The 16,565-nt window shown below is 46.7% G+C and overlaps 1 protein-coding gene across 3 annotated transcripts in view; it reads right to left on the bottom strand.

Moving 5' to 3' along the window:
• Window positions 1–304: 304 nt before the first annotated feature.
• The window catches only part of crfb1 (cytokine receptor family member b1), an 82,026-nt gene continuing 65,765 nt past the window's right edge, over window positions 305–16,565 (bottom strand). For all 3 annotated transcript variants that reach the window (XM_088383554.1, XM_088383553.1, XM_088383552.1), the window contains one exon: window positions 305–4,563. In XM_088383554.1, the coding sequence (XP_088239680.1) occupies window positions 3,862–4,563 (702 nt within the window). In that variant the 3' untranslated portion in view covers window positions 305–3,861. The remainder of the gene's footprint in view (window positions 4,564–16,565) is intronic.

The raw sequence follows: 16,565 nt of genomic DNA, 5'->3' as shown, positions 1-16,565 counted from the left end.
TAAACTTGTTAGCATGTTATTTATAGTTATCTGAATAACTCTTAATATGTTACGTCAGGCACGTTCTCAGTTCGTTCTTTATGTGTCGTGTAACATTAGAGTACCGTACAATTATTCAGCCTGTTATTGCCTCTATTCTATTTTTATTTTAAATTGCCTTTCCAGATGACATGTCTGTTCTTGGTGTTGGATTTTATCAAATAATTTCCCCCATAAATGTGACTTATATATGTGCTTTTCTTCTTTATTGTGAATGTTATGGCTGGTGCGACTTGTACTTTGGAGCGACTTATGGTCCAGAAAATTTATTGATTGATTGAAACCTTTATTGTCCCTTCTGGGGAAAATCAGTTGTCAGTTGTCAAACAGCTCATGACGTTTAAAAAGAGGAAGACAAACAGAAAAACAGAGTTGACAATGTAAATTATAAACACACTGCTGGTCCAATAAATATGCAGTGCAAGCTGGAAGTTTGCTAAAATGCATCATGTGTAAATAAAAGTCCCAAGTCAGTTAGCCTATCAACTCTAGCTCCTGGTCTCCCCATGCCGGCAGGGCCTGGTTGTAGAGTTGGAGTGCAGCTGGAATAAACGACTTTCCAAATCTCTTTGTGCTCTGACAGGGGAGGACAAGTCTGTCGCTGAATTTGCTCCTCATCCCCGTCAGCTTGATGTACATGGATGGGAGGGATTGGCCAACATGGCCGCCAGTTTTTTCCCCATCTGTTCAGCCACCACCTCCAGGCTGTCCAACCCGGTCCCCACCACCGAGCTGGCCTTCTTCACCTGCTTGTTCAGCCTGGTAGCGTCCCTGCCACAGATGTTGTCTCCCCAGCAGGCCACAGCAAAGAACAGGACACTGGAGACCACTGACTGGTAAAACATTCTCAGTAGCCTATCAGAAACATTAAACAACCTCAGCCTTCTCAGGAAAAACATCCTGCTCTGCCCCTTCTCGATAAGAGTCTCGGTGTTGTCGGTCTAGTCCAGTTAGTTGTTAATGTGTACCCTCAGGTACCTGTCGGAGTCCACTGTTTCAACTTCCACTCCCTTGATGGTGATGGGGGCTGAGGTCCCTCTCTTCCTCCTAAAATCCACCACCAGCTCCTTGGTTTTACTGGTGTTGAGCAGAAGGTGGTTGGTATCACACCACTGCACAAAGTTCTCCACCAGGGCCTTGTACGATATGGTAATACGGTATATGAAATGTGCTTTATAAATAAACATGCCTTGCCATGCTATTCCTTGAGCTTTGTGAAGCATTTAGGTGGGCTCTTATCCGGGGGGCTGTTAACTTGTGGTTTCTGAGGCTAGTTAAGTCTGATGAATTTGCCTTGGGGCACAGAAGTAACCCAAAGTTTTCAATTTCCTGGGGCAGTCCTGAGCCAGTTTCATCATAATCTTAGATGGTCTCTGTGACTGTACCATGGGATAGGTTGAAAGTTCTTTACGTAATGATGGACTATCATATTTCTTTGCCTAGTTGAGAATATATCTTTTAGCGATAGTTTTAGAAAACCTTAAATCAGATTAGAACAGTACTCAAATAGGGACACTCACTGTATTGCAACTCTCCATTTTCAACACAACTGATGGTCTCGAACACATTAAGAGGTCAAGAAATTCAAATTATTAACTCTTGAAAATGCACATCTTTGAAATGAACGTTGTCAGCATCTTTCCGTCCAGGAGAAGATGGAGTAAATCTGTTTTAATGGCTCAGTGGCACCTGCAGGAGTGGCTGAAGAGCCCGACCTGTGAGTGACAGTATCTATTACACTTGGTCTAAATAAACATTGTTTAATTCTGTGTCTTGCACTCTCTTCTCCTTCCTCTTAGCTCTTTTTCTCAGCAAGGCCCTCATGTTTTGCTTTTTCACCCTCTTACACACTGCTTCTCGTGCAGTCCTCGGCATCAATACGACACTGCTTTAGGTCCTTCTTGGATACATCCTAGTGGAGGCGTGGGTATCCGGTCAGTTGAGTAGCCTTCGCCAGTTTGTCATACAAGAGGTCCATCCTGCAAAGATGGCCGAGTGTCTCCCTCCCTCTCTCTCTCTCAGGATGGCCACCATGCTCATTATACCGGCATGTATCAGTGCCTCCGGGTCTGGTACCTCATCCTTCGAGATTTGCTGAATGTGAGGCAGATATCTTTGGCGGAAACTGGAGTTTCCTCCACAGTCTCGCATCTGGTTGCAGGCCTTGTTGTCATAGAGGGGAGTGCTGAGGATGCAGGCTTGGTAGACATGCAGCTTGGTCTTCTCCATAAAGCTGGAGTTGTTTCAGACACTGGTGTAATGCGGATAAGACTGCTCTTGACTGCTGCCTTAGGGTGTGCAAGCTTCTGATGGTGGACCCAAGGTAGATGATGTTCAAAGCCACGAAGCATGTGTCCATCAATTGTGGTTGTTAAATGGTGGTCTGTGCCCTGTCCCATGACGTTTGTCTTGTTCTTGCAGGCATCAGAGATTCAGCTATAAAGTGTTCTGGTCATAAAGCATCATCCACATCATAAAGCTGACTGAGAAAATGAAAAGCATGAGAAAGAAGGTGGTCGCATCGTGAGTGAGCACGTCTTAAGCTCAAGTCTGCCAACTGCTTCCATATTAGCGTACTGAATCCTGAGCGTCTTTCCAATTCAACTAATCTAACCTACATAGGAGCCTTAATCTAACAGGACATTTCGTGGACTACTTATGGTACGATGGCTGGAGCAAATGGTGCTACAGGCAGTGTTGGCTGCTATTCAACAGATGAGATCTGATATGCTGCCTCACCTGGACATAAAAATTGATACAGTCCAGACCAGCTTGGATATGATTCAAAGCTCACTATCCACCCAGTCAATCTGCTTGAACAACACAACTCATCTAATGAGGACAACGTAACCATCTCATGACCTGCATTTAACGACTGGAGTCCGACAAACAAAGTTGAGGATCTTGAAAATCGCAGCCGACGTAACAACCTTTGTTTTGTTGGCGTACCTGAGTTTGCAGAATCTGGAGACATGGTCAGACTCATGACCCAGCTTGTTAGGGTTTTCAGGTTAGTTTGATCCTATGATTATGTTGGAATGTAACCTGTAATAATTAAACTCGCTTGTCCTGTCTTAACAAAAGTAGTAGAACAAAGTGCTAAGATCTTTTGAACTGATTGACTAGCTGCAGAGGAAGCAATCAAAGTTGTTTTGTTCACACAACATCGTGAAGGACCCCCTGCTGTGCTTTGATCAGCCAGGGGCTTCGGCCATTTGTCTACTCTGACCCCCACTCTCAACCCCCACTCTGTTTCTCTTAATAAATATCCCCTCGCAGGAACGAGGGTTCAGACTTCATTCCTTGAACGAGTGAACTCTCCACCTGCAGGTGTCTAAAAAGGACTTGCTTGTCTCCCGTGTGGTTCTTGCAAAATAAGTTGGAGTGAGCAAATCTCTAACACAGCTGATCTTCCACATTCTGGGGCAGGAGAACTTCCCATCACCGCTTAAGATTGAGAGGGCTCACCGCACTCCTACCACTTTTCTGAAGCGTCCAGATCCCCGCAACAAACCAAGAAGCATCTTGATCAAACTTCTTGATTTTCAGGACAAGAATGTTTGTGTGAATGTTATGTATGTTGTACACGTTTGTTATTTGTTATCTGTTTACTTCCATTTTTGCAAGACCTTGTTTTTTTAAATTTACCTTCGAAAATAAGGTGATACACCTCAAGCTGTTAATCCTAATACATTTGAACAAAATACCAAGATGTGCAAAATTTTCTCAGTTAAAAAGTGCCTACTTTGAAAAAAATGAACAAATAACTGAGGCCACATGTGTCTATTAATTTTTTCTATGACTGTATGTTGCAGAAGCAAATCAGCGTCGCACATATCCTGAGAATTGTTCTTCGTCCAACCTATCTTGTGTTTCAACGTCATCACACTTACTCTCATAGCGAGTTTCACCAAACCATGTATAGACCGTTGATGTCAAGTCATTTAAGTCTGTATGGACAAAAATTTCATTTGTGTCTCTGAACATCAAAGGTTCAGAAAGCCTCAAAGAATCAACAAGTTCTTTCTCGCATATGGTTATAGCAGTCAGAGTCACAGATAATAGGTTGACATTTTCAGACACGTTGACAGTATTCTCATTAATTTCCTCTTCCAACTCAAACATGAGTTGCTCCTTGACTTCCATTTCAGGTTGCTGAGACAAAAAAGTGCAATTTTCAACTCCAGTCTTGAATTGATCCAGCTCTGCTGAAACAGTCCCAGATGATAAATTAGATGCATCTGCTTCAGTTTGTGACCTCACAGTCAAACTTGTCCTTAATACAGCACCAGAATAACGACAGGAACTTTCCTGTGAGGACGTTTCACCATCTCTGTTGATGTAGAAATCATTTCCTTCATTTTCTTCTTCTTCATCCACTTCCCCCTCATCCTTCCCTGAGCATGTGGTTCTGTGGGCAGGATATAATGCTGTGGCAATAGTGCACTTCTGTTTGCATGTATCTGTGCAAACTGAGATGAAATCAGGGCTCGTTTCCTCTACTGCCGGAGATTTGGCATGCATCTACGGTGGGGGGAGAATAAATAGCAATTAGTACTTTTTTTTCATTCAAACTTTGATTTCAGGTCACTCCAAGTTAAAACATGATCACTGCACGGACCTTGGACACAAACCAAGGCTACCAGACGAACACAACAGCAAGAGGGGGAAAAAAGAAACGCAAATAAAAAAGGGGGTTAACGTCAAAGGCATAGTTAGATCAGGGCGTATTTGCAGAATGACAAAATGTTGTGACGTGGACTTTATACAACACCAGAATGGATGTGATTTACATGTAGATGTTCAGCTTTAATTATGGGATTTTGTGTATTGTGTTTTTGATGTATTTATTTATATTAAGGACGTAAGGCCACTATGCAGAGTTAGTCCTTTTAAGGGACTCAATAATACTTGGAAAAGCTACATAACTACCGTATTTTTTATTTTTTTGCAAGATGGCGGCGCGTGCACACGCAGCGGCCACTCTCTGTCCCGTCAGTACGGTGATTTGTCCGTCTAATGAGTGTTCGTCCAACAGTCTTGTGTGTTCGTCTCTTCGTGCCTTATCGTGCTACAAGTACAGCAGGCAGGTTCTGCTTGACATCGGCAGAAGTGGGTTTTGCGGCGTTCTGGACTTTGAAGCGTCGACATTAAAGGCGCTCGGACTGCTACGTCCTGAAACGTTGCCGACCTCACCCGCTATTCCTCCCCCGGTTGGGAGCCGTCGGAAACGGTGTGCGAGGAGGCAGAAGAGGGGCAAGCGCAGAGGCGTCCGGGCCAGGCTGGCGGCCAACCCAGCGCGACCGGCGGTGCCCTCCATTCTCCTGGCGAATGTTCGATCGCTGGACAACAAAATGGATTACGTTCGCCTGCTGAGGTCTACGAACCGGACGGTGCGGAACTGCTGTGTGCTCGTGTTCACCGAGACCTGGTTGAGTGACAACATTCCGGACTCTGCCGTGCATCTGGAGCGGCTAGCGTGCTATCGGGCGGACCGTGCCATTGTACGAGGGGGAAAGTCGCGAGGAGGTGGAATATGCGTCTACATCCGAGAAGAATGGTGCCCGGACTCTGTGGTGGTATGTAAGCACTGCTCGCCGCTTGTGGAGTTTGTGATCATTAAGTGCCGTCCTTTTTATCTGCCGAGGGAATTTACCGCGATTCTGCTAGTCGCGGTATACATCCCGCCTTCCAACATCGAAGGAGACAGGATCGCGGCGCTTGGTGAACTGTACCAGGCTGTCAGTGAACAGCAAACAGCGCACCCTGACGGTTTCACCATCTTCGCTGGAGACTTCAATCATGCCAACCTGAAGTCTGTTTTCCCGAGGCTTCACCAGCATGTTCCTTTTCCGACACGTGGAGACAGCTTCCTGGACCTAGTCTACTCGGCGCAAAAGGGAGCTTTCAAAGCCACCCCCTCCCCCATCTGGGGCTTTCTGACCATCTCACCGTTTTGCTTTTGCCCGCATACAGACAATTGGTAAAGGCATCCAGGCCGGTTCGGAGGCGGTTTCGAGTGTGGCCTGAGGGTGCCTCCGATGCACTTCGTGACTGCTTCGACACCACTGACTGGGACTTGTTTAAGCAGGAAGCCACCTACAACGATTGGACGGACATAGAGGAGTATACTGACTCTGTTACCTCTTACATCACGAAGTGCATCGATGATGTGACTTGCTCGAAATCCGTCGTCACTCGCGCAAACTGGAAGCCGTGGCTGACGGGGGCTGTCCTCAGACTGTTGAGGGCCAGGGACAAGGCTTTCAGAGCGGGGGATGAGGCTGGCTTGAGGACAGCGAGGGCCGACCTGTCCCGAGGCATCAAAGAAGCGAAGAAGGCGTTCTCATGCAAGGTCTCCACCCACTTCAAGGACAGCAAGGACGCACGTAGCCTTTGGCGGGGCATTCAGACCATCACGGACTACAAGCCCGCGCCGAGGAGCTGTGAGGGCGACGTCCGTCTGCTGAACGATCTGAACCGCTTCTTTGCTCGCTTCGACACCCAGAACAGCACTTGCCCGCTGAAGACCACTCCCCCCCCACACGAGCAGCCCCTGCGCCTCTCTGCCGACGGTGTGAGGAGGGCGCTTGCCGCTATTGACACCCGTAAGGCGGCGGGCCCTGACAACATCCCGGGTCGAGCGCTGCAGGACTGCGCTGGGGAGCTGTCGGGTGTCTTCACGGACATCTTTAACGTTTCCCTGCAGCAGGCCATCGTCCCCTCGTGTTTCAAGGCTGCCACCATCGTTCCTGTGCCGAAGAAACCTGCACCGTCCTGCTTCAATGACTACCGCCCTGTGGCACTGACGCCCATCATCATGAAGTGCTTTGAGCGGCTGGTCATGGAGCACATCAAGTCCGTTCTCGCCCCCACCATTGACCCTTTCCAGTTTGCGTACCGTGCCAAGCGGTCCTCTGAGGATGCCATCTGCTCTGCCCTCCACTCGGCCCTCACCCACCTGGAGAGAAAGGACTCATATGTGAGGTTGCTGTTTGTGGACTTCAGCTCTGCCTTCAACACCATTGTGCCGCAGCGACTCATCTCCAAACTCGACGAGCTGGGCCTCAGTACCTCCCTCTGCAACTGGCTACTGGACTTCCTCTGTCAGAGGCCTCAGGTGGTGCGTGTTGGCGACAAAATCTCCGCCAGCATCACGCTGAGCACAGGGGCCCCCCAGGGCTGCGTGCTCAGTCCATTGCTCTTCACCCTGCTGACGCATGACTGCTCTGTGACCTACAGCGACAACCGCATAGTGAAGTTTGCTGACGACACGACTCTGGTGGGTCTCATCACGAAGGGCGACGAGACTCGGTACAGGTCGGAAGTTGACCTTCTGACCACGTGTTGCAGGGACAACAACCTCCTGCTGAACGTCAATAAGACCAAGGAAATCATTGTTGACTTCCGGAAGGGTCACACAACACACCTGCCGCTGATCATCGACGGTGCTGTGGTGGAGAGGGTGAGCTGCACCAAGTTCCTGGGGGTGCACATCAGTGAGGACCTCTCCTGGTCCGCAAACACCTCATCACTGGCAAGGAAAGCTCAGCGCCGCCTGTACTTCCTGCGGAAGCTCAGGCGTGCATGTGCTCCTCAGGCAGTCCTGTCTACATTCTACCGTGGCACCATTGAGAGCGTCCTCACCAGTTGCATCGCTGTCTGGGGTGGTAACTGCACTGAACAGAACTTGAAGGCCCTGCAGCGCATAGTGAATACGGCTAGTAAGATTATTGGTGCTTCGCTCCCCTCCCTGAAGGACATTTACACCTCCCATCTCGCCCGCAAGGCAACCTCGATTGCCAGAGATGTGAGTCACCCGGCTCACTCTTTGTTTGACCTTCTGCCCTCTGGGAAGAGGTACAGGAGCCTGCGCTCCCGCACCACCAGACTCGCCAACAGCTTCTTTCTCCAGGCTGTTAGGGCCCTGAACTCGCTACCCCCTTCTGCGTAGCGTGCGGCACTGTTGCGCTATTTTCGGGAATGTCTGCTGTACGCGCACTTGCTCCTTTTTTTTCTGCTCCTCTTATTTATTTATTTATTGTTGTGTTATTTATTCATTATTTATTCAGCACGCTTTTGTTGTACTTGTTTACTCGTTTGTCTGTTGTGAGCCATGTCTTGTCACCGTGGGATAGGGGGGAACGAAATTTCGGTTTCTTTGTGTGTCTTTGGCATGTGGAGAAATTGACAATAAAGCTGACTTTGACTTTCACTTTGATTTTCCGGATTATAAGTCGCTCCGGAGTATAAGTCACACCAGCCATAAAATACCCCAAAAAGTGAAAAAAAAACATATATAAGTCGCTCCGGAGTATAAATCGCATTTTGGGGGCAATTTATTCGACAAAATCCCAAACCAAAAACAGTCATGAACAAGCAACAACAGGCTAAACGATAGCAACAACAGGCTAAACGATAAGTATGCTAACGTGGCAAACACAAACAAAGACCTGAGAACGGGCCTGACGTAACATATAGAGTGATTAAGGACAACTATTACATGAATAACATGTTTATAAAACCATCGGTGTCACTCCAATTCATTAAATAGCAACAACAGGCTAAACGATAGGTATGCTAACGTGACAAACACAAACAAAGAGCTGAGAACAGGCCTGACGTAATATATAGAGTGATTAAGGACAACTATTACATGAATAACATGTTTATAAAACCATCAGTGTCACTCCAATTCATTAAATCCATCGATCGTTCTTTGTCAACAATGGGTGCGCGTGGCTGAGGCCGCTTGCACTTCAAAATATTCCACAGGCTCATATAACGATAGATAAACTATATTTCAAATAACTATAATATAAGCCAATAATATTATCAAACCATCCGTGCACTTTAAATCCATTAAACCCATCGATCAAATTCCTCGTCCTATGTCAACATCGCCGCGCGTGCGCCCTGACATCAGCCTCGTCTTTATTCCACAGATCTAGTATATAACTATATTGTAGCGTTAACAAAGTACAATGATAGACGTGGGTTTGGTAAACGGCTCTTTATTAAACAAAACAAACTCCCAAGCGTGTGGCGGCGTGGACTTCCAGACACGAGAGCTCCATGACATAGGACCGGGCGTGCGTAATGGCCCTGTCCGAGCCCCATGCACCGTTCGCGGACAGCCACTTGGCCGAGCGCCGGCCCCCGACTCAGCAGAGTAGGACCGGGCGTGCGTAAAAGCCATAATAGTTTTTCAAACCTTCTATGTCACTCCAAATCCTTAATTCCTTCAAACTCTTTGTCCTCCGTGTCACTTAGAAATGATCACCGCTAATGATGCCGGTAGTCCTTACGTGGATACGTTTGTCCATTATGTAAACAACCGCAGCGCCGCGCCGTGCTACTGACGTCACTTGAAATAGTAATCCATTGGTACATCACGGTTCTCCAAACTTTCTTTCTGCTGCTCGATTACTGTTTTCAGCTGCATATTTTACAACTTGAAGTTTGTAACCTGCAAAATATGAGTTTCTTTTTGGTGCCATTTTTCTTAAGCCCACCCAGTTGATGAGTCACGGCCAACGGTGAAATTTAGAGCGCCCTCATCCAGTTTCGTCTGAAAATATATATTTTTTTCAGATGTAGTTTTTTGTTTTGTTTATTTGGTTGTTTTATCAAAGTCAAAGTCCGCTTTGTCGTCGATTTTTTTTCATATACTAAAAGACACACAAAGAGATTGAAATTACGTTCCCACTATCCCTCGGTGAGATAGTACACATATGCATACAAGCAACACAAAAAACCCAAGAAGGCACAAACAATGAATAAATAAGAGTGTTGAATAAATGATAAATAAACAAATAATAATAAATAATAATAAATATAAGAGGAGCAAAAATGGAGCAAGTGTACATACAGCAGACAGTGGACTTGGATATGGTGCTTTTAGCTGGTGGATGTTGGAGACCTTGCGCTCCTCCACCTTCTGTTTGAGGATGCCCCACAGTTGTTCAATAGGTTTTAGGTCTGGGGACATGCTTGGCCAGTCCATCACCCTTAGCTTCTTTAGGAAGGCAGTGGTCGTCTTGGAGGTGTGTTTGGTGTCATCATCGTGTTGGAATACTGCGCCGCGGCCCAGTTTACGGAGGGAGGGAATCATGCTCTGCTTTAGTATTCCACAGTACATGTTGGTATTCATTGTTCCCTCAATGAACTGTAGCCCCCCAGTGCCAGCAGCACTCATAAAGCCCCAGACCATGACGCTCCCACCACCATGCTTGACTGTAGGCAAGACACACTTGTCTTTGTACTCTTCACCTGGTTGCCACCACACACGCTGGACACCATCTGAACCAAATATGTTTATCTTGGTCTCATCAGACCACAGGACATGGATCCAGTAACCCATATCCATATCCTGAAGACAAGCAGACGGCAATTTCAAAGCTAATCTATCCACAACGTAAAATCGCAAATTTCAACTCTATGACTGGGTAAATTTAACGCCTCCTGTTCAAATGACCGGATTGAATTACAGAGGCCTTCAGCCTATCCCTGAGCAGGAGGCGGGCCAAGTTTTCTTGCGGTTATAAATCGGGCTACTTCCTCTTCTCTCTGGAAACTCGCTTCTTGGCCTCTCTCTTGCTGAAACATTTGGTGAAAGTCTCCCCTCTCTGCTGTTGGAGGGGGCCTGAGGTTCTTTGTTCACGGAACTAGCACATTACCTCACTATTTTGGTCCTGAAATCTATTTCTTGTTTGTTTGGCTGTGTGCCAGCACTGGTCCACATGTCGCTGCTTGCCAAGGCAGTGCGTGTGAGCTCACATCGGTTCCTGCCCAACTCCACCATGGTGGATTCAGCATGCCAGAACTTCTTACAAGTCCAAACCAGGCCGGATACAGCAAAAGCCAGGTGTGTATCACCAGGGCAAGACTGGTTGAGAGCTTCCCCTGACCACATGCTGCGCAAAGCCAGCCTATTTCAATTTTCCCATTTTTATTTTTATGTTTTCTTCCTACATGGCCTGCCTTACTGCAAAGACACTCCCAAACTGCCTCCGGCTGCAGACAAGAACACAATCAGTGAGTGCAATCTACCAGTGTACAAATACTAGTGCATAGATTAGGCGAAAAGGAGTTAAGCTTTCTCACCTTTTTGCACATTCATACCAGATCGCTGACTTTATCATTTATCTTGTCTATCCGAAGAAATTCTTATTTCTTTGCTATATTTTAGTTTTCTTTCCCAACGTACTCATTATGATTCCCTTGTAGATTTACCCAATAAAGGTCCACATTATTAAACGGCATCGGTTATTGTGTGTGTGCGTGTGTGTGTGTATGTGTGCGTGTATGTGTGTGTCAGTTCAGGTCCGGTATGGGGGCACGCGTCGCGGTGACGCTTTGCTAAGTTCACCTTCTTGCCCCACTCCATCGGTGACCTTACGGCGTAGGACCAAGCGCACGCCCGGCCAGACACCCTCACAGTCTCAAGATGTTTCCCGAGCTGCTCTAACTACCGCGCACGCGGTCGCCCTACTGGGCGTTTCCACCCCCTCGGGTCCGGAGCGGACAGGATCCTGTTCGCTGGATCAGAGGGCTGGTAGCGTACCACGTGGCCGTAGAAGTGCAGCTGTCGCTCCCATATCTGTCAGTTCACGGACTCCATCCCCACTCGCTCGAGAACCGTCTGGTATAGTGCAAACTAGAGTCATAAATGAGAGTACACTACAGCAATTACACACCGACCTCCAGGCTAAAGACTGGTACAATGTGCAATGATCCAAACATGGCATATGACAGCCCGGTCCTGGCAATCAGTGATGCAGTATTAAATACCAACCCTGTCAAGACTGTCACATGCGGCAAGAGGGAAACTAAACCCTGGGTAACCCAAGGGCTCTCTAATTCCATTAAGCACAAAAATAAATTATACAAAAGATATTTAAGACAGACAACAATTGAAAATGAAAATAAATATACCGCCTACAAAAATAAACTTACACATTTATTAAGGATAAGTAAAGCCAACCATTATAGCAAACTCCTGCAAGATGCGCAGGGTGACTCAAAAAAATCTTGGCACATATTAAACAATGTCCTAAACAGACGCCATAGACAAACTACGCTCCCCGACTCCTTTACGAACAGCAACATTGACCTCGCTAATGAATTCAATGACTACTTTATATCCATAGGCGAGAATTTATCAAGTGAGATCAGCCAACTACAGGGAGCTTTGTATCAACATTACCTGACAGGTATTTTACCCAACCACTTTCTTCCTGAAATCAACAGACAAAAATGAAATTCTCAAAATCATAAAGTCCATAAAGACCTCCAACTCAGCTGGTGAGGATGAGATTAACTGCAGTATTTTAAAATCTATAGCAAATGTAATTGCTGACCCACTTGCCCACGGTCTCAACCTCTCCCTATCCACAGGCATTGTTCCCGAAAGGACAAAAATTGCAAAAATCATCCCTATATACAAATCTGGTGACAACAATGATAAAACCAATTACCGGCCCATAGCGATACTACCCACCCTCTCCAAAATATTGGAGAGAATCGTCTACAATAGATTAATCAATTACCTCAACAAACTAAACATATTAACATCATCCCAATACGGTTTCAGGAAGGAACACACCACCTGTATGGCTATCCTGGATCTACTTGAAAAAGTTAACGACACATTAGAACAAGGGGACTATGGTATTGGTGTATTTCTCAACCTATCAAAGGCACCATTGATCGGAAAATAAATTGAATCATTACGGGATCCGTGGCTTAGCTCTTAACTGGTTCAAAAGTTATCTTACTCAGCGACAACAATATGTCAGCATTAACAACACTGAGTCGCCACAGAAATGCATCAAGTGTGGGGTCCCACAAGGCTTTATTCTTGGCCCGTTGCTCTTCATCATCTATATAAACGACTTGGTTAATTCCTCTAAAACGCTCCATGAAATAATTTTTGCAGATGTCACCAACCTGTTTATATCACACAATAATATTTATGAACTTCATGACCTCAACAAGGAACTACAGAGGGTGAACTCTTGGCTTAAGATAAACAAACTTTCCCTCAACATTGGAAAAACCAATTATGTGCTATTCCACTCTAACAAAGAACAATTGAAAATGGAAAATTTTATCACTAAAATAAAAATAGATGGTGAAGAGATTAAAAGGGTCCACTCTACCAAATTCCTTGGGGTCCACATATATGATTGTTTAAATTTCAAAAGTCACATAGACTACCTAGCTCATAAACTGTCAAAATATGTTGGTCTTTTCTTCAAGCTGCGGCACCTGCTGCCATGCTCATTCCTTCTCACTTTACATTAAACTTTATTTGAACCACATCTTAACTATTGTAATATTATTTGGTGCAACTCCTATCCCAGCCATATCAAGAAACTGGAAATATTACGGAAAAAGGTCATTTGCGCCATCTCCTGGACAAAACCAAACTCACCCACCCGTCACCTGTTTGCCCGTTATCGTATCCTTCGACTCAACGATTTCAATTACTATCACAACGCTTGTGTAATATATCAGGTCATCTCAGACTCAAACCACAGATTAAAACAGCTCATTCCCATCTGTGTTCCCCAGCACACCCACAATACTAGACACAAACACCTTATTGTAGGTAAAAAACGCAAATTAATGAGAACCGGTATGAGTGTGGTGTGCCGGGGACAACGGATTTGGAATGAGCTGAGCGACAGCCTCAAAATATCACAATCTGTCTCCATATTCAAACATCGACTAAAACATCAACTGTTGAACTCTTACACATAATTATACTTTATGGGATCACAAACTGTATGTTAAATGTATATTGTTATGTTATGTTAAGTGCACATTGTCATGTTAGTGTCATGTTGTTAGGTTATGTTAAATGTCCATTGTGTTACAAAGTCAAAGTCAAAGTCAGCTTTATTGTCAATTTCTCCACATGCCAAAGACACACAAAGAAAAGAAATTTCGTTCCCCCCTATCCCACGGTGACAAGACATGGCCCACAACAGACAAACAAGTAAACAAGTATAACAACAGCGTCTTGAATAAATAATGAATAAATAATACAATAAATAAATACATAAATAAATAAGAGGAGCAAAAAAAGGAGCAAGTGCGCGTACAGCAGACATTCCAGAAAATAGCGCAACAGTGCCGCACGCTACGCAGAAGGGGGTAGCGAGTTCAGGGTCCTAACAGCCTGGAGAAAGAAGCTGTTGGCGAGTGGTGGTGCGGGAGCGCAGTTGTTGCTGCCTGTTGTTGCTATTTAATGAATTGGAGTGACACCGATGGTTTTATAAACATGTTATTCATGTAATAGTTGTCCTTAATCACTCTATATGTTACGTCAGGCCCGTTCTCAGGTCTTTGTTTGTGTTTGTCACGTTAGCATACTTATCGTTTAGCCTGTTGTTGCTATCGTTTAGCCTGTTGTTGCTTGTTCATGACTGTTTTTGGTTTGGGATTTTGTCGAATAAATTGCCCCCAAAATGCGATTTATACTCCGGAGCGACTTATATATGTTTTTTTTTCACTTTTTGGGGCATTTTATGGCTGGTGTGACTTATACTCCGGAGCGACTTATAATCCGGAAAATCAAAGTCAAAGTCAGCTTTATTGTCAATTTCTCCACATGCCAAAGACACACAAAGAAACCGAAATTTCGTTCCCCCCTATCCCACGGTGACAAGACATGGCTCACAACAGACAAACGAGTAAACAAGTACAACAAAAGCGTGCTGAATAAATAACACAACAATAAATAAATAAATAAGAGGAGCAGAAAAAAAAGGAGCAAGTGCGCGTACAGCAGACATTCCCGAAAATAGCGCAACAGTGCCGCACGCTACGCAGAAGGGGGTAGCGAGTTCAGGGCCCTAACAGCCTGGAGAAAGAAGCTTTTGGCGAGTCTGGTGGTGCGGGAGCGCAGGCTCCTGTACCTCTTCCCAGAGGGCAGAAGGTCAAACAAAGAGTGAGCCGGGTGACTCACATCTCTCGCAATCGAGGTTGCCTCACGGGCGAGATGGGAGGTGTAAATGTCCTTCAGGGAGGGGAGCGAAGCACCAATAATCTTACCAGCCGTATTCACTATGCGCTGCAGGGCCATTAAGTTCTGTTCAGTGCAGTTACCACCCCAGACAGCGATGCAACTGGTGAGGACGCTCTCAATGGTGCCACGGTAGAATGTAGACAGGACTGCCTGAGGAGCACATGCACGCCTGAGCTTCCGCAGGAAGTACAGGCGGCGCTGAGCTTTCTTTGCCAGTGACGAGGTGTTTGCGGACCAGGAGAGGTCCTCACTGATGTGCACCCCCAGGAACTTGGTGCAGCTCACCCTCTCCACCACAGCACCGTCAATGATCAGCGGCAGGTGTTTTGTGTGACCCTTCCGGAAGTCAACAACGATTTCCTTGGTCTTGTTGACGTTCAGCAGGAGGTTGTTGTCCCTGCACCACGTGGTCAGAAGGTCAACTTCCGACCTGTACCGAGTCTCGTTGCCCTTCGTGACGAGACCCACCGGAGTCATGTCGTCAGCAAACTTCACTATGCGGTTGTCGCTGTAGGTCGCAGTGCAATCATGCGTCAGCAAGATGAAGAGCAATGGACTGAGCACGCAGCCCTGGGGGGGGCCCGTGCTCAGCGTGATGCTGGCAGAGATTTTGTCGCCAACACGCACTACCTGAGGCCTCTGACAGAGGAAGTCCAGTAGCCAGTTGCAGAGGGAGGTACTGAGGCCCAGCTCGTTGAGTTTGCAGATGAGTTGCTGCGGCACAATGGTGTTGAAGGCAGAGCTGAAGTCCACAAACAGCAACCTCACATATGAGTCCTTTCTCTCCAGGTGGGTGAGGGCCGAGTGGAGGGCAGAGCAGATGGCATCCTCAGAGGACCGCTTGGCACGGTACGCAAACTGGAAAGGGTCAATGGTGGGGGGGAGAACGGATTTGATGTGCTCCATGACAAGCCGCTCAAAGCACTTCATAATGATGAGCGTCAGTGCCACGGGGCGGTAGTCATTGAAGCAGGACGGTGCAGGTTTCTTCGGCACAGGAACGATGGTGGCAGCCTTGAGACACGAGGGGACGATGGCCTGCTGCAGGGAAACGTTAAAGATGTCCGTGAAGACACCCGACAGCTCCCCAGCGCAGTCCCTCGCTGTCCTCAAGCCAGCCTCATTCCCCGCTCTGAAAGCCTTGTCCCTGGCCCTCAGCAGTCTGAGGACAGCCCCTGTCAGCCACGGCTTCCAGTTCGCGCGAGTGACGATGGATTTCGAGCAAGTCACATCATCGATGCACTTCGTGATGTAAGCGGTAACAGAGTCAGTATACTCCTCTATGTCCGTTCGATCGTTGTAGGTGGCTGCCTGCTTAAACAAGTCCCAGTCAGTGGTGTCGAAGCAGTCACAAAGTGCATCGGAGGCACCCTCAGGCCACACCCGAACCCGCCTCCGAACCGGCCTGGATGCCTTCACCAATTGTCTGTATGCGGGCAAAAGCAAAACGGTGAGATGGTCAGAAAGCCCAAGATGGGGGAGGGGGGTG

The sequence above is a fragment of the Syngnathus floridae genome, chromosome 8, assembly GCF_059516105.1.
Source record: "Syngnathus floridae isolate MCC-2025c chromosome 8, RoL_Sflo_1.0, whole genome shotgun sequence".
NCBI classification, from domain to species: domain Eukaryota; kingdom Metazoa; phylum Chordata; class Actinopteri; order Syngnathiformes; family Syngnathidae; genus Syngnathus; species Syngnathus floridae.
Note: the sequence above shows the minus strand (reverse complement) of the source record. Positions and strands in the feature narration are given on the sequence as shown.